Source organism: Acanthisitta chloris, unplaced genomic scaffold (genome assembly GCF_000695815.1).
Source record: "Acanthisitta chloris isolate BGI_N310 unplaced genomic scaffold, ASM69581v1 scaffold25271, whole genome shotgun sequence".
Lineage (NCBI taxonomy): Eukaryota > Metazoa > Chordata > Aves > Passeriformes > Acanthisittidae > Acanthisitta > Acanthisitta chloris.
The window spans coordinates 28,514-47,521 of NW_008655791.1; the positions used below are offsets into that span (position 1 = coordinate 28,514).

Consider the following 19,008-nt stretch of genomic DNA (forward strand, 5'->3'; position numbering starts at 1 on the left):
CCAGAGTACTTCTCTTCTGGACTGTTCTCCTGTGTGCCCATTCTGTGTGTTCTACTACTGTAATTTTACACCCAGGACACTACAAACATGCCTGATTGCCTGAACTTCATATATGTAGCACAAGTTGGGAGTTTAGGATAACTTTGTAGAATGTAGGACTCCTGGCAATGGTGTCACCACATCTGAGCTGTCTTTGTCTTGTGCTATATGTGTTTAGCCTTAAATTTTTTTGTTGTTACTAGTGTGTGCTCACAGAGGTCAGTATTAGAAACAAACTTTGAATATAGTTGCTTTTTCTTAGGCACTTCAACACGTCAAGTCTCTTATGTGACTGCCAGTTAAAGTGGCTACCACAGTGGATGTTAGAGAACAACTTTCAGAGCTTTATAAATGCCAGTTGTGCCCATCCTCAGCTGCTAAAAGGGAGAAGTATTTTTGCTGTTAGCCTGGATGGGTTTGTCTGTGGTGAGTATAGCTGCTGTTTCTCATTCCACAACTGTGGCTTTGTTCAGTATTTTTACTTTAAAACTTGAGAATTTGATGTGATAGCCTCCACCTTAAAAATAAAATTTCTGTGTGTGTTTAGTATCGTTCATTATCACTTATATGTTATGTTCTCTATCTAAAGCAAAGTGAAGCTAAACATGTGTTTGAGTACTCTGGCACAAAGTTGCAACATCAAAAATATCCAGAAATTTGATTTCATGTCTTTTTGTTGAATACATTTTATTTTTCTTTCTAAAGAAAATTGAAATTTATATTCTTTGGAGACAAAACAGTACCTCTATTTGTCTTCTCAATAACTTTCCTCTCATAGCAAAAATAAGTGCTTAATTTTTACTGTTGCTACTCATACTCTTTTTTTCAGTGGGAAAGCAGGGTCAGAATATAAAACAATACAAAAATGTTGGGTTTTCCCTTCTTACTAACGGTCAAATATTTAATGAATTTATGTTAAATACTGAGTAGATGCTACCTGCTGCTGAAAAGGAAGATTTGACATAGCGCAGGAAATTATAGATTACTCGATGGCTAAAGGACTATATATATGAAGTATATGTCTTTATTTATGAGAAACTCATTCTGTCAGGAAATTAAATTTGTTAAACCACAGGGAATTGTGATTTTTGTTTTAGCTGCCAAATGCCGTTTTTAATTAATTCATTTCAAGCTCTTTAAGATGTATGAGTAAAAATGAATGTACTAAGACTCAGTTGTTACATTTGATACTTAATGTAATTGTCATGAAGAAGTAACTAAAATCTCTTAATGCATTCAATGAATATTTCAGTGTTAATTAAGTCTTTTACGTGTGTCTTCACTAGACATTTGGGTGTACACGCCTTGCATTACAAGTTTCCAAAGGCTGCTTTTGCTTTCATAGATTTTCAAGGAGTGTGTTGACTCCTGTTGGAAATGAGTGTGTCTATATATGTTTGTGTCTCTGGGACACATTTATTCCAATGCACACTGAAATTATTCTGTTCTGATAAAACACAGAGCCAGCCTTCTCCTCTTTTGTTCTGTATTCTGTAGTATATGCTTATTTGAGTGACCTTTTTACCCCCTTTCCTGTCAGATAATTAAGACTGAAGGATGTTCTTCTGTCCTTTCATGAGGCTAATTTAAGTACTTACAGTCTTTACTTTGTTATCCCTGTGCATAGTCAGTGAAAATATCAACTCAATTTGCAAATGATATAGTTTTTCCTGGACCATTTAAGGCATGGGTATAATGCATGAAAACTGAATGGCCTAGGAGATTCTTAAGGCACATGCTTAGGGTCCCAGATCCATGTTGCCCTGCCACTGGAACACAGTTCCAGACCTGCAAGTGTTTTGCAGGCGGCTCAGGGTTAGGCTATCTGCACATCTCGTTTTCTTTTGTAACACGTGGCGTGGTGGTTCTTCAAGGAAATAGCATTTTGACCCTGATACTTTGTTCCCAAATAATGAGATGTAAGGAGACAGAGGCTAGGTAAAACTAGACACTGTGCAATGCAGGCAGGGTCTGCAGGGAGGAGTATTTGGGACACAGGGCTTTTCCTGCAGTCCCTGTGACACTTGTCAGGAGATTGGAGAAGTCTTGAAAGTTGGGAATATGCTAAGGCTTTTGGTTTTGGCAGATCAGGTGTTTAGTTGCCCACTCCTTTTATATACATGGAATGTACACACAATTGACTAAATAAATAGTTCAGAAACCAACTAATTCTGTAAACTCATAACCTGGCCTTTTGAAAGTAACTTTCCAACAGTAAAAGGGCCTCCAGAAATTCATCTTGTGAAATTCTTGTATGCTGCTCTGTTTAAGGTTCATCCCCTTTGGACCAAACAACCACAAATCACTGGAAGACTTCCTTTTGTACGTTATTATTTTTTGTGGATTTGGGTAAAACCTTTGACTATAAGTTGTGGTTACTGATGGCAGAAGAACTATACTTTCAATAAAGAAAATCTCATAGCAGCCTGAGGTGTTGTAAAGATGAAGGGAAGGCTTCCTGATTGACATTCAGAATAGTTCTTACAGATGTCAGGGAGTAGCTTTTCCTTCTTTAGTGCTGCTGTTGAATAAACTGTACACACACTCTGCTTTCAAATGCACTTTCTCTTCAATAACAGATGACTTGGCACAAAAACCTCATAAATAAGGCATCTTTAAATGCCCTAAGGCTAACAAAATTTAAAATTAAAGCTTTGTGTATCCATTTTATAAATACCTATCTGCCTCTCCACTCAAACCTGTAAAACAAGACTTAGAAAATCTTTCTGAAAAGTCTTCAGGCCTCACAGGTTTTTTCTTCTCTTCTGTGTTAATTTTTCTCCTTTCTGTGCAGATGATTTTCCTAAACCACAGATCACTGTCCAGCCAGAAACCCAGTCAGCAATCAAAGGCTCCAATTTGAGTTTTGTCTGTTCGGCAGCCAGCAGCAGTGATTCCCCAATGACTTTTGCATGGAAGAAGGACAATGAATTACTGCAAGATGCTGAAATGGAGAATTATGCACACCTCCGGGCACAGGGTGGTGAAGTGATGGAGTACACCACTATCCTTCGACTGCACAATGTTGAATTCAGTAATGAAGGGAAATACCAGTGTGTTATTTCAAATCATTTCGGTTCATCCTACTCTGTCAAAGCCAAACTTACAGTGAACAGTGAGTATGTTACTTTTGGCTTGTGGACTTAAAAGTAGAATTATTTTAATCAAGATATGTAGACATAGTTTTTCTATTCTCATCTGCATCTTTTAGAAGATCCCCTTAGAAGCAGATACTTTCTTAAGAAATAGTCTCAACATACTAAGATCACCATTCAGTTTTATATCTGGCTCCACTGTGCTGAAGCATAACATAGCGGAAAAAAGATAACAGACCTGATTCATAGCAAGTCTGACACAAATCTGTGTAACAAGATGGAAAAACAACTTTTTCTTAACAGGAGGTAAATTTATGCTCTGTTTCAAGGTACTGTGGAAAGGCCATGTAGAAGGCTGTTAGCAGAAGTGAGATTTTGATCTAGATAGTCTCACATTGTTCACAGTTCCCTCCCTTTCTCTTGACCAGCTACTGAGAAGTTTAGCTTGTATGCTACTCTGGAGTTTTTAGGCCCACAAAAGATGTTAAGAAAATGCTGTGCAAAAAAAGGACAAGTATGTTTCATGTATTCATTTTGATATTGCTGACTTTTCTTTAGTGTTGCCTTCATTTACGAAGATCCCCATGGATTTAACCATTCGAGCCGGGGCAATGGCGCGTTTGGAATGTGCTGCAGTTGGCCATCCTGTCCCACAGATTGCTTGGCAGAAGGATGGGGGAACAGATTTTCCTGCAGCACGCAAGAGGCGCATGCATGTCATGCCTGAGGATGATGTGTTCTTTATTGTTGATGTGAAGATTGAGGACACAGGTGTTTATAGCTGTACAGCTCACATGCCTGAGTGTGTTCTTTATTGTTGATGTGAAGATTGAGGACACAGGTGTTTATAGCTGTACAGCTCAAAACACGGCTGGAAGCATTTCAGCTAATGCTACATTAACAGTACTAGGTAATATATTGGCAATCCTTAATGATATAATCAGTATTATGATGCAAAGTAATAAAAGTTATGTTTCTCCTTGTGTACACATCTGATATGCATGGGGGGGTGTATTGTTGATGTGAAGATTGAGGACACAGGTGTTTATAGCTGTACAGCTCAAAACACGGCTGGAAGCATTTCAGCTAATGCTACATTAACAGTACTAGGTAATATATTGGCAATCCTTAATGATATAATCAGTATTATGATGCAAAGTAATAAAAGTTATGTTTCTCCTTGTGTACACATCTGATATGCATGGGGGGGTGGGGAAGGGGCTGCTAATTTCGTTTAGAGACAGAAGGTTTTGTTAACTTCTAGTTTCCTGACATTTTGTTCAAGATTTTGTTTAACTTCTAGTTTCCTGACATTTTGTTAACCATTTGTATTCTAGTTCTCTGCCACCTTAAGCTTTTCTACCTTGTAAGGTAGCCAAGCGTCTAGGTCTGATCAATTGACAAACTGTAGGTTCTAAGTTCAAATTCCTTGAGTTTTTCCTGAGAATGAGAGTAAGCTTTGTTAGACCTTACTGCTGCGTTTAATTTCGCTTTTGCTTTTGAGCGTGAAGACAAGAGATGTGTTTCCATTCTTGCAAGGTCACTTAGAATATAAGGCTTGTGCTTTCTTTTCAGAAACACCATCATTTTTGCGACCTTTGGTGGATCGAACTGTAACAAAAGGTGAAACTGCAGTCTTGCAGTGTATTGCTGGTGGTAGCCCTCCACCCCGTCTGAACTGGACTAAGGATGATGGCCCTCTTGTGGTAACAGAAAGACATTTCTTCGCTGCAGGCAATCAGTTACTAATTATTGTGGATACAGATGTAGAAGATGCTGGGAAATACACTTGTGAGATGTCTAATACTCTTGGAACGGAACGAGGCAACATCCGTCTTAATGTAATTCCTACTCCCACTTGTGATTCTCCTCAAAACATTGCCCCATCACTTGATGATGATGGGTGGGCTACAGTTGGCATTGTGATCATAGCTGTGGTTTGCTGTGTGGTGGGCACTTCCTTGGTGTGGGTGGTCATCATCTACCACACCAGAAGGAGAAATGAAGATTGCAGCATCACAAATACAGGTGTGTAAACTGAAGGTTTGCCTTGGAAAGGAAAAAGAATGTTTGTGGTTGCTTTGCAGTGACTTTATTGTAGGAACATTTGTGTGCTTTGACTCAGAGTCAGAAGAGTGAATTGCTTGTTACCTTTGGTGCTTTGCTGACAAGTTTAAAAATGCTTCTACAAACTGAAGCATGCTGATGGCTCTTGTGTGTGTTATGCTTCCGCACAGATGAAACAAATTTGCCTGCTGACATTCCAAGTTATCTGTCATCCCAGGGGACACTGGCTGAAAGGCAGGATGGATATGGTTCTTCTGAAAATAGCAGTCATCATCAGTTCCTCACATCTTCTGTGGGAGGGTATTTCTTGCAGCAGAGGGAAAGTAATGGTATGTATAAAATGCTAAGCAGATTTTCCATGTTGCTTGAGTAGCTGCAATTTGGCTATTGTCTTTCTAACTAGTAGAAGTAACACTAAAGAAAAATCTTAACTGAAATTTAAGAGATGATGTGAAATTTACTGCTTGGGATTGCTTCAGCAAGGTAGTAACAGTAACTTGGGTCTGTTCATCCAAAAGATGTTATGGGTTTTATTAAATCATGAAGTTTTTCTCTAGTCTCAAGGGTAAATTTAAACAGATGATCACATTTCCAAGACAGGAGGATCTAAAAGGAATTACAATAGCATGTCTTCCTCTGTTACAGCTTGAAAAGGATGCTTTTAATGGAATGTAGGCATGGGTGGTAATACTAGTGTAACTTTAATATAACCAATTAAACTTTTCAGTTAAAAGTCATTAGGGCCAGAGTCAATTAAGGATTTAAGGTGAGTGCAAGTTAAAAGCTACAGTATTTGATATCTATACTTCTGTCTCCTGAGAATCCAGAACACACCTGCATTAGGGAGGAAAAGGCACCTGGCTGGGAAGGGGTTAGGGTTGAGATACAATCAGGAGTTGGTGCAGGTGGGAATGTAGTGATGGTGAGATGTAGTGAGGGGAGCAGCCTCTTTGTGGATCAAGAACCACAGACTGCCCACAGCTTTCAGGAGCTGTTGAAGTGAAAATCTGTATAGCTGTTCAAGCAGCCAGTGACTCCCTCAGATTCTTCCACCTGGAACTTTCTCATTGGCACTCTGTGCTCCAAAAGGTGGCTGAGAGACAGAGCATGAACCAGGCTTTACAGTGCTTCAGAGGGAGGAAGTTCCTGCCTCTGATACTGGTTTGTTCTGTTGTTCAGGGGTTGTATCCTGAAGCAAAGTGTGACACTTTCTCTGTCAAGCTAATTGATTGAACACTTGCTAGAATTAGAATTCTCATCAAAAGGTTAGGTTAACCCTAAGCAAGCTCCAAAATATGCTATGAAATATAGTTGAACAGAGGGGGTTCTTTAAAGGACAGAACTTAAGAAACTGTGAGCTGAAGCTTAAGAAAAGACTGTATGTTGACATGTCAATTTTATTTTTAAGGCATTTGCCATCTAGATAACGGCAGTGAAACAGACTTGGAGGGTGTTGCAGATCCATTCCTATGCCACTATCTGGGAACCTCAGGGACTTTGTATTTAAAAGGAAATACATATGGTTCTGAGGCATTTGAGGCATACAGTGCAAGTAAGTTGACAGGGGGGGAGTTACAGTCCTAATTCAATCTTGTGTTATGATGAATCTATAAAAATATAATTTTTTATTTTCTTTAGGTTGCAACCCTGACCAAAGAATAGCATGCTTGGACCCTTATGAGTCTGGATATTTAAAGAAAAAGGAATGCTATCAATACTCACTTCCACTGGAGGATCCCTTTGACCAGTGTGTTGGCATTATTGGGACGCAGGCTACAAGTAGCAGATTGATTAACTCTATTTATACTCAAAATGAAGGAACTGAACTAAAAAGCAAAAGTCTGAACTCAGACACATTTGATTTAAACAGAAGTTTGGAACCCTCATCTGTTATGACTAACAGCACTTTCATGGGTATGTTCTAGCTATTTTTATTTGGGCTACTGCTATCCTTGCTGTCTTATTTCCTGCTTATAACTGTAAACTGATTTCTCAGCTTTTTCTTTCCCAAATGTTTGAAGCTAAAGAACAGAAAAGTGTTTACAGTAAAACTGTGTAATGAGAATATTTAGATTATCAGGAGCTCTTAACTCGCACATAAAAATCTCTTCAGTGATGTGATTTTTCTGTCTCAATTTAGTTGGCAGATTTCCATAAATGTTAGGATACTTAAATATACCTTAACAAACTTCAAGCATATCAGAAGTTTGGCCTGACAGACAAAAGATATGCAAAGTCCCAGGAGGGCTCAGGGCGGGTGGAGAGACTTGGATGTGTATGAGTATATATCATATAACATGGTGAGCAAGAACTATTTACCCTTCAAAGTAAGGCACTATGTAGAAATGCACACTGTACCTCTCCTTTTTCCTTATCTCATGGTGTGTATGACTAAAGAGTTCCTGAAGCTTAGTTCAAGGTTTACAATTTTAATCCAGATTGCAGGGAGAGGTGGGGGGGGGGGAGGGGGGGGAAGGAGAAAAGCATCGCTTTACCTTTGAAACTCTTTAAATTTTGTGTGTTGGTTTGGTTGGTTGATTTAAAATGCATATAAACTCACATACTGGTGCTATCTTAGCACTAAGTGTAGCCCTGGTACTGTGGATTGTCTCCTGGCTGGTGTATCAGCATTGGCTGATCAAGGCCTGGGTGTGCTGGCTCTGCGAGGGGACTTGAGGGAATGTGCATCACTGGGCTCTTTGTTCTCGGGGGTGGGGAGGGAGGCACAAGCTCTGAAGTTTTCCCTCTTCGAAAGCCAGATGTTTGGACTGTAAAATGTTGCAGATGCCAGGACATCTGGCAGAGGCCCTGGGACTGCACACAGCCAGCCCCCTGGCTGCCTGCCACTATTACTGTGGGGGGACTGTGCAGATAGGGCTTTAGCACATCTCCTGCTGGAAGTGGTTAACATGTATGTTGGTATACCCTGAAGTTAATGCCACCTCAAGGGCACACAGTCCTCCTTCTGCCCTAAAAATCTAGGCAGAGCTACATTTTTTTGTTAGTTCTCTGAGCTTACTACCCCACCTAAGCAGCATCACCGTTGCCTTGGATGCTTCATGATCATTAGCACTCTTCCCTCAAAAAGCATATGGCTAGATCTTGGAGGTGATGACTGTGGAAGAAGTTGTCATAGATTTCTTGTCTTTAGTTGTGGATTCACTTCTTCAGTATTGTCTTCAAATTCAGCTGTCTTTTACCTCTGTGGTCACGATGAAGACCACAGCTGGCATTAGCATCACTCTTGATTCATGAGCCAGAAATTTCATAGCTTGGATTTTTGTTTTTAAGACAGGACTCATTTGTAGCTTTGGTGTTGTGAGGAACATCCTTTCATGGTGTCTTAGGAGCAAAATTGCTCTACAAATCACTGATGCAAATATACATCTTGTCCAATTCCATTTTTATGAACTTCTCAGATGACAGTTTTACTTGAAACCCTTGCTTCTAACAGCTAAGCAAAAGCAGAAATAAGTCTTTAAGCAAAAGCAAAAATAAGTCTTTTTGGGTGCAGAGTTTGTTAATGATTGTAATGTTAAGTTACTATTAAAATCAGAGTTCTTCAAAATCAGCCTATGGCACATTGTCCTCTGAAAATAAGTCCATTGAGTGTCACTTTATATTTTTCTACACTGACAGAAGAGAAGGCTGCTCTTGTAGAGGTGTTCATGCTAACACCTTTCCAGTGGTGAAGAGTGACAGACACACTAATTATTTTCTGACTAGAGAATTTCAATATTAGCAGTAAAGATTGAATGGAAATGCCAATTTCTTTTTGGACTACAGGTGTTCTGGCCAGTTATGGGCAAAGGAGATGATCAGTTGTGGATGGAGCATGTGGCTAGCTGGACCTTTATTATTGATGGGAGATTGCACACTGGGACAATGTTGTATAACCCGATACAAGTCGGGGTTTGAAATTTTTTTAGGTTTTTATTTTGTTTTTTCTGAACTGCGTGGCAGATTGCATATACATTTGTTTACTGGAGCACATAGCAGGGACACTGTTGTGACTTTTGCATTAGAAAGTGTCCTGTGATGTGGTTGCAGTTTGGTCTGTGTCCTCATTGCTCCCCTCACCACCTTCCCCAAAGAAAAATTGGTATGGGAGTAGTCATGAAAACAAAGGAATTGAAGTTGTGTGTGGCTATACCACTACTTCGGAAATGTTTATACTGTGTCAGGTGGCAGAGTCTTGCTTTATGCTTGTGATTACATGGATGTTTTCTTTTAAGGGGTAAAACAACAGTTAAGTAAAATCTTGCTTTGGTGAAGTTTTGTTCATCTTTGGGTTGCATTCCAACATGCAGCGCTTGGTGAGACACAAAGCTGTTAGCATCAGTATTTCTGTACTCTCTTTTTTTACTGTCTTGCAGGAACATTTGGAAAGCCTCTATGGAGGCCTCAGCTGGACTCTCTTTCAAGTTGCAGACAGCCAGCAAATGGCCAACCAAAAACCTCCCATAGGAATCCTCATGCATTAGTGGACTTTGATGCAGAGGCAGACAAAGAGGGAAAGGAAAGGACAGTTTCTAGAAGAGAAAATAGCTTTTATACTTACAAAAAGTCCTTTGAAAACTTTAAGACTTCTACTTTCCAATCCCATGATTTGGATACATAGCTCCTTTTGGACTTGCCATTGATTTCTGGAACCAAAGAAATATTTTGACATACTACTACCTCAGTATGGAATTTTATTTAAAAAGGGAAAGAAGGGAAGAAAGAAACCACATGATGCAATGAGTGCAGAAGACAAGAATGCATTTTTATTCCAATAAAGCATAATTGCCAAATTGTCTACGTTTGTTATACAGGGAAAACATTGCTTATAAAGTACTATATTTGTGATTATTTTATAGCTTTGTTTTATGCAAATAATATCTTTTGTAAATTAATGATGTAAATAATACAGCATATGTATTTCTATGTCAGACTTCATTTTATTGAAATGAGTAGTGAGCATTCTAATTTTGTACTGTTACTTGTACATTTTTACAAATGGAAACTCCATGCTGTTTGCAGGTATGCATCTTATTTGCACATTACTTTTAATAAAATACTGTGCCATGTGGTCTCTGACCCACATCAGTGTATGAAGAATGAAAAGTGTGAATCGTGTTTGCAGCAGTGTTGCATATGTAGGTGCATTCTGATGCATGTTTGCACCTTTATTTGACTAAAACTTGTACCTTTAGATTTACTGTATAAGGTATGCATATCTTCTAAGAGTGGGTGTGATCCTGCCATGGCTACTGGTAAGGTGGGTTGAAGCTATTTGGACCAAAATAAGTGTGCAAATCTTTCACCTCATGAATTTCCACTGTCAGATGTGTGTGCACATGCTCTCAGTTTTCATGCACTGAAGGCTGTAGTACCAACAGTTTGCCCGTGCCTGTGTGCAGGTAGTGTTTCTGCATCTGCTGGAGGATATACACTCTGGATGTACAAATTTGTATCAAGCTATTCAGTAAAAGAAGAAAAAAAGGCACTGGATATCTGCCTAGTAACATTGTTGTTTTCTGAGTAACTTAGTGGGAATGTTTGCCAGACATGCAGTGCATGCCTGAGTCTTTGCTTTCCCATACCCTTTCTCCCTCTTTTTTGCTTCTGCAACTGCTTCCACACTCAACATGAGAAGGTAATCCAAGTACAAGATAATATTTTCTATGGTTTAATTTGTGCTCCTATTCCTTACTTGGCTGCCCTTCTCTGCTTATAAATGAGGTCTGTGCTTTATTTAATTGCCCAGTCAAGTTGAGCTAGGTTAAATTTGCAGTAATGAGCCCAATATCTTTAACTATAAGAAGTTAGAGGAAGAGGATTGCTTACTGTAAAATAGTAATTGAAACTACGTAAAAACACTCTGTTTTGTTTGTCTATGTACAGATGCCTATTTTAGAAAGCTGTGAATCCTGTTGTCATCACTGCATTAAAACTGCAAGACTGCAAAATGGTTAATATTACAGGACATTGGCTTTGTAAATCTGCCTGCACTGAAGGTGCAAATTTACAAGGTAGCTAAATAGCATCTTTTAAACTAAATTAAGAGTAGCTGTTAGAGTAGGTCATCACAGGCATCATAGCTAAAGCTAGAGCAAAGATTTTGTTGCCTGGTGTAGCTGAGCTAAGGGCTTTTAATTGTTTGTAGCCAGAAACCTGGTACCCAGATTGCAATGCAATTTCCCTGTAATTTAGGCACCAGTATTGGAGACAGGAAGTTAATCCATCCTTAGTCTGGTGGTCTAAGTGTAGAGAATGGATTTTGTGTGCTTTAGTTGATCGTATTGCCAGATTTTTTGACTTACTGTTCATTTGTCTTCATTGCTGCCAGATGTTCTGATGTGGTGACAGACATTGATATGGGTATTTGATGAAGTGCATTTTGAAAGACATAAATTTTTCCCAAGTTAAGCACGAAGCTATAAGTCAGTAAGGCAAACAATCTTGAATTTGATTCACTGAATAGCCCTCCTTTTTCTCTCTTTTTCCTCCCCCCCAAACCTCTTCCCACTGACTAACTTTTTTAGGGGGAGGAGATCTGGGGGCTGTGATGGCTTCAGTTTGTAACCAGGCATTGCTTTTATGACATATTAAAAAATACCAAAGTTAAAAACCGTAAGTACATCTTTCATTTCAGATTTACTTTTTATCCTTAAGAACTCCATGTTAAAGGTCCATCACAAAAAACAAGCTTTAAATTTAATTTCTGTAGTGGGGGAAGGTTGAGAACAGTGGCAATGTCATTTTATTCCTTTTTTATCTTCTCCCTTGCAAAGATTCTCTGTGCATGGATCTCTGTACCTAAATAAATGTTCAAGGTCTATGACTGAATTTTAAATGCCTTCCATTAAGTTTCATTTAGCAGCCTGAAAATAGGAATTACTTAAAATTTTATTTGATGCCTTAAATGCCCAGAAATGGAAATGAAAGCTCCCAAGTCCTGTTTTCTGCCAGCATGTTTATGTTCTATAAGCAGAATGTGCTTAAATACAGTGGCAATCTGTAAATTGCAAGATAGTTGCAATATCTTAGTAGTTCTTTTTAAGACCACTGATATAACCAAACATCTGTTTTAAAGACTTGCAATTTCACTTGCCTTCATTCTCTTCTTTTTTTTTCTTTTTTCTCTCATTCCTTTTCCCCTCTGTGAAGATGCAGATGTTATGGAGTTGGATATTTACACAGCTGAAATCATAAGTTGATGTGCTGGGAAAATAATTTGCAGCCAACACTGAGTAAAGCTTACACTGCATCTCAGAGTCTTAGAATGAGAAACGTGTTGCTGAATAACAAAACAGATATTTTGCAGTTTTATGAGCAGCAGTTTTATGACAGTCTTGTCCTGGGCTCGCTTAAAACTTGTAGCATGTTTTTTAAAGGCTATATCCTCCTAGTGCTTTACACAATGAAATCTGTGCTCGCTGAAGTCATACAGGCAATTGCTGAGGTATAGTTTCTGCAAGCCCTGAATAATTTTAATAATTTTAATAATTTTAGATAAATGCAGTTACTCATATGCCAGAATCTCTCTAGAGCAAACATTTCCTAACTGAGTAACCTAAATGGTGTGCCTGAGGTGACACTGGGGAGTACCTGCATACTAAAGGCTGTTACTATTACAAACACAAAAAAAAACCCCTTAAGCACCACTTTTCCAACTGAGGACTCCTTAGTGTCACCAAACACTTATTTTAGTCTCAGGGATTCTCTTCAACAGTTAAACTTTACTCTTCAAAGAAGCTTAAGAGTTAAATTTGCACAGCAAACATTTGTGTTCTGCCAGCCTTACAAGCCAGGACCATAACTGGGGATTGTGTTGCTTTTTGAATATAAATATAAGCAGAAATTTTACTAGCTACTGCAAGACTTATTATTGCAGATGTGACACATCTCAGAGAATTATACCCTCTCAGTGAGGTATTCTGCCTTTTTTTGCTCACTTTGTGTATTGCTTTGTCATAGAGAATGTGTCTGAATAGTTGGATGTTTAGCAGCCTTGTGAAATTATTTTATTAATGAGGGAGGGGGAGAGCCTCAGCCTATTTAGTGAAGGGAAGAAACCCATGAATAACAAGATGCAGTTCTTGTATATACCATTTTGCTCCAATGAAGAACTTACCAGATACCTTCCTTTATTATATTTCAGGCAAGGGTTACAGCAGGGAATAGCAGCAATAGTGTCTTTGCTCACTAATATGTGACAAAAAGTGTTTCTCATGGTTGTTGTAACGTATTTTGGGGTCAGTAGTTCCACTGGAATAACATATGTGCACACTGTATCACTTACTGAAATGCACAGGTGGCCTGTCCTCTTTCCCATACTGCTCTTTTTCTTGTAGCTCAATACTGCTCCCATGTCCTCAGGGGACCCTCTTTGGTAACCTACACTACTCTGTTTCCAGTTTCTTTGCTTTCCCTGTCACTGTGGTGACAGGCTAGGACAAATGGATTTGATTTAGAGCACAGTGCAGTCGTAGACAGTAAGTCAGCAGTGGTTGGATACTAGAAGAGAGGAGGGAGAGTGGGGGGAAACAGGCTAGTCACAGCTTTAGGAAGCTCTTGGTATGAATCTGCTATAAATGCATAATTGAGACAGAGATAAAATATTTATAATACAATACAAGGATTCTTGTGGTTTTTTACAGTGCTTTTTGTGTATTTAATTCCACTCACCCTCTGGGCTTTAAAATGCCAAAAGCAGCTATGCACTGCATAGTACATCATTGGGAGAGTTATGTCTTATTGCATCTAAAATCTCCTTTTCTGGTAGACAAGAAATGAGATCCTTTTGTTATTCTGTGCTTGTGTCCAAGACTAAATGTTCCTAGTGTAATGCAGTTTCCCAGAGTCGTGTGGGCCATGGGAGTGAACTGTGTCAGAATGTGTGTGATCAAGAATGCCATGGGGCAGCAGGACCTGAGAATGAAATTGGTGGCAATTTAAGTCCACTGCTTCTAAAAAAATTTAAGGCTTTGTGACTTTAATTCAGGATTCCCACCCCCCTACAAGGCAGAGAACAGAACCATAAATTACTCTAAATTAGGGACCACTGATAGGGCTTCTGCATGATCCCTTTCCTTGGCCATCAGCAAGGGCTTTTGTGTTATTCCCATTCATTTTGGCTATTCACCACAGTCTGTTCACCAGCAAATGCATTGCAGGAGTTTGCACCTGTATGTACTATGTTCTGAAACTAGCAGTGACTAATTTTAAACCCTGTGAATTTCAAATATGGCATTGAAAATGAGAATTTAACTTACTTGACAAAGGTAGTAAGATCTTCAAGGGAGGAAAGCCAGAGTTCCTGTCATATCATTGAAGGTTTTGAATAATTCCCTTGTTCCAAGGGAATAACTTGTGCATGTTTTCACATTTACTCCTCACAACAGAGTTCAAGAAGTTTATCAGGGAGTTAGAACTGCCACTCTTAGCCCTTGAATGGGGCAGCTTTGCATTTTCTGCAGGTATCAGGGAGTTAGAACTGCCACTCTGTTAGCCCTTGAATGGGGCAGCTTTGCATTTTCTGCAGGACACAGTGTGCTTTGGAGTTTTTGAAGCTGCTTTTCAATCCCATTGCAATTCTAGATCTTAGAAGTAAGTAAGCAGGAACACTTGATCCTTCATTTGGCATCTGGAGGTCCCTCATAACCTGTCTTAGTCTGCAAAATTTTTCTGCATGCAATATCAACTAACCAGAGAGCCCACACACACAAAAAAATATTTGATCCACTGGTGTGCAATATCAACTAACCAGAGAGCCCCCCCACACAAAAAAATATTTGATCCACTGGTACCACATAATAAGTGTTAATGCATCTCCAAATGAGACTTTTGTTCTATGGGTTTGGGGTTTTTTTTAATAGCTGTGACTGATTAGCAGGGCAATGAAGAAGCTACTATTTGAGTAAGAGCAGGAGACATATAGAATCAAGCCAGCTCTTATAACTGAAACTAGTCCCTCTCCTGGCTTAAAATAAACTGTATTTGCACTGCTGCCTGCTGCAGGTCTGTATGCAGGCAGCATTAAGAAAGTCTTAGTGCTACAGCAGCCAGGTGTCCATAGCCTGATCCACAGACTAATCTGATTGTTTATTAGTGTAAAGTTCTTTCTCTATTAACCTTCCTTCAGGAAAGGGGGAGCAAGGCCTCCATCGTAATTAGCTTACACAGCCTTCCATGTAAGCCAAAGAATAGAAAGTGTCAGGGGTGTTCACAGCAGCCTGGTAGGTGTTTGCTGTAAGCAGGAAAAAAGTTAATCTACTCTCAGATTTTGGCAAGGGCACAAAAAAACCCCTATGTGTAAAATTGTACTTAGAATGAATTAATTTCATGTAGCTGTGACTGCACAGTAGGTAAAGCAGTAAAATGGTGGCAAGGATGGAAAATATGACTAATCAGAAGCTGTAATAACTTAATGAATAGAATTATCCTTTAACATAAACTGAGGTTTCTGAATGCCTTATTTTAAAAATGTTTATTGCTCTGTAGCTTTTAACAACTGTGTTATTTCACCTACCAGCACACTGTAGCAGTTTCATCTGAAACAGCATTTTCACTCAAAATAGATTTTTTTAAAAAGAGAAGATGAAATAAAAAAGCAGCTCTGAGACACTGAGTCATTATACTTGTTTCACTAAATGGCTTAAATCAGAATGTTAAAAAAATTCTAAAAAAATAGAAATGCTTTGATTCTTCACTTTGAAATGAATTGTCTCAAGATTTCATTTTGGTTTTGAATTCTCTCTTCCTTTTGGAACTGGAATACCAAGTGCAGAGCCCTTTAGGTTATCAGGGCAACACAGACCAGGCACAGAGCTGGAGTGGGTAGAACTGTTGCTTGTTCTCTCCCTGCTGCACATCCCTCTTCCCAAGTCCATTTGATCTGAGTTTGGCAGGTCCCTGTGGATTGATTCTCATTGCTGCCAGAGCACATTTCTCATCTTGATTTCTTCTTAGCAATACTGACTCAACATGTTTCTATAATAATAAAGAGTCAGCCTTGATATTTTTCTGTGTGCTTAGCAATGTTCTGCTCTCCATTTGAGAGCTGTTTCCTGCAAGTAAGCTGGTTCCTGCACTTTCTGTGTTACCTGTACAAGGTACAACCTGTACAAGGACTGAGTGGCCTCTCAGCATTGCTGCTGTGCATGTTAGCAGAGGACCCATGGTGGCAGCCCTGCTCTCTGGGTGACTCCCACCCCAGAGCTGCTTTGCTCCAGCAGATCTCAAACAGCACCTCAGATACAGGAGCAGTGCCCTAATCATCCCTCCTGATAAACTGAGGTGCAAATAACAGGCTGAAATGCATGGCTGTCTCTCAAACTTGGCAGCTGAGGAAACTTCTGAAATTTTACAATATTTGGTCAACTTCATTTACTTTACAAAAAACCAAACATCACTGTGTTGTGGGATGATGGAAATCATATTCAACATTCCCAAATGTCATCAGCTATCTTCCCTGCTTTCTTAAACATATTCTTGCAGAGAAAATGCTTGATAAGCAAACAGAAAAGCAAGTTCTTGTAGGTGCAGGGGCTGAGGAGTGCGATCTGAGAAAGGCATTCCTACCTCTTTCCTCCAGCTAAACCTTTCCAGCTCTTCAACAGTGTTCGACCTCTTTTCTCCTCACTAAACATTCTTGAATGGAAAAGTAGGGATTTGTTCATATAGTTCATAGCAATTACAAAGTAACTATAATATAAATTTGGTGGAATTTTTCTTTTTTTAAATGAGGTCTTTCACAAAGGAATTTTAGGCTTATGTGGGCTTCTTGCTCAAGCTTCATATTTTCCTCAGAAAAAAAGAGGCTTGTTTCTTTTAGGTCCAGGTGTTTTATATAGCTAAGTCAAGTCATGCCTGGAAAGGCTGTGGTTAATCTCCTGTTTGAAAAGTACTGCACTCTTTTCTTAGTTTTCCTCCCTCGTTTTCCTACCATTTAGCACATAACCCTTTAAACCTGTTGTTTATTTCTGTGTTTTCTGTTTGTGAATCTCCCACCACCATTAGTTTCTTTGACCACTAGATGCAAAAGTGGGCATGGGCTTCCTCCTCTTCCTCAAATATTCTTACAGATGTTGCTGTAAATCAATTATGGGACTGACATAGCATTTGGCTGCCTGACAAATGTGCCAAAATAACACAGCTCAGTAAAATGTGGAATTTCTGAGGTACTGCTTGTAACTTTTTCAATGCTGTTGTAAATTCCCATCCATGTTGGCACAGGTGGAAACATAGCCATAAATAATTCATGCACGTGTCTGTGTGTGTGCCTGTGTGCGTGGAGGGTGGGAAGTAGAGGTTGAATGTACTTATTCTTTCTAAAGAGTCCACTAGGTGTTTCACTGCTTCCATGGTTTAATTCAGCTACTTGGAGCAAATTTTAAGAAAAGAAATACTCTCATTAAAATCAAAATAATCTTGCTAACAAAGTTTTAGAGAGAGAACGTGTGCACTCCAATTGAAGCAAGGAGCCTGTGGCAGTGTAGGTAGGAGCCAGCCCTTGTAAGCCATGACTTACTTCATAGTAGCCCTTGAGGTAAAGATGGAAGAGACATTTCGGGTACCCACCATGAGCTTCTGCTTCTCAGAGTGTTGAGCTGAGCTGCTCCTTGTCTTTAAGAGAAATCAGCAGTGAGCTGGAGCACTGTGCTGATGGTTTGCAGCACTGGACAGGGACAGGAACGTGCATTGTTCCAGTATCTTTTGCTTTCCTTGTTCCTTGTATGATCAATTCTAAGAGGTGATGTTTGGATATGTTTTGGAACGCATAGAATCCTACTTAATGGTCCATGCTGATGAGGTGGCTCCTGTCCAGTCTGCCTTGCTGTGCCAATCATGCTGCTGCTCTGTCAGGAATTAGCTTTTCACCTGAACATATACTGTAACTGGCGAAGAGTTCGACCATCCTTTCCCCAAAAATAAGTAATTTATGACTGCTTTCTTTGAATCCATAAGTGTGAGACTACTCAGGAGCTGCTACACAATAGCTGAGGGCAAAACAGTTGGAGGAATCTTTGAATTTGTTGACCTGATTCTGCTGAACTACCTGGGAAGAAAGCCAGGAAGAAAATCTGGGAACACTGATTTTAGAAATATCACCTCTTCTTTCAATGAATGGTAAGAAGTATAACTGCTTGTCAACCAAATAGTAAGCTCACTCAGCCTAGAAACCTCTTTCTTAGCTATTATTTCAATCAACACTAGAGAAACATGATTTAGAACGAAATACAAACTTACACTACATAATAATATTTATGGAGCACTGATGCAGTGACTAGCATTGAGCTGCACACAAAACAAGTGTTAAAAGAAAGTTTATTTTCACAGTTACAGACTTTAAAATCATGTGTCACTAAAGGTAAAAGTAAATATTTGGCCTTGCCTATGTCTTCATGCACTTTCTGTCTTTATTTGCTTTGAAACAAGCGATTTCTCAAATTGGGTAATGTGTGTATATTGTGTTTCACTTCTTATATTTCAAATACAGGATTGTCAACAGATGAGCATCATTGAAATTAAAAATTTGTGGAATAAATCAGATAGCTTAATTTGAAGACTAACCAGTAAGTATTCTATTTTTTCTGCTTGTTGAAAGTTTCAGTGCTGAAACCTAAATCCTCTTACCCATCAAGGTATTTGATTTAAGGAAAAATTTATAGTTCTATTATCAACAGACTTCAAAATCATCCTACCTTTAAAATTATTAATCTGCATGTTGAAAAATGACATACTTAAAAACTACATCCTGTATAACTTAAAATCAATTGATCCAAAAGGTGACTCAAAACAGTGTAATTTTCCTTAAGTA

At 39.0% G+C, this 19,008-nt stretch overlaps 1 protein-coding gene across 1 annotated transcript in view; it reads left to right on the top strand.

Moving 5' to 3' along the window:
• The window catches only part of LRIG3 (leucine-rich repeats and immunoglobulin-like domains 3), a gene marked incomplete at its 5' end in the record, with an annotated part of 31,902 nt that extends 21,609 nt beyond the window's left edge, over window positions 1–10,293 (top strand). The window contains 9 exons of the mRNA XM_009084072.1: window positions 302–465; window positions 2,834–3,154; window positions 3,693–3,905; window positions 3,976–4,044; window positions 4,710–5,162; window positions 5,372–5,530; window positions 6,610–6,753; window positions 6,840–7,115; window positions 9,578–10,293. Coding sequence (XP_009082320.1) covers window positions 302–465; window positions 2,834–3,154; window positions 3,693–3,905; window positions 3,976–4,044; window positions 4,710–5,162; window positions 5,372–5,530; window positions 6,610–6,753; window positions 6,840–7,115; window positions 9,578–9,822 — 2,044 coding nt within the window. The remainder of the gene's footprint in view (window positions 1–301; window positions 466–2,833; window positions 3,155–3,692; window positions 3,906–3,975; window positions 4,045–4,709; window positions 5,163–5,371; window positions 5,531–6,609; window positions 6,754–6,839; window positions 7,116–9,577) is intronic.
• Between the last annotated feature and the right edge of the window lie 8,715 nt (window positions 10,294–19,008).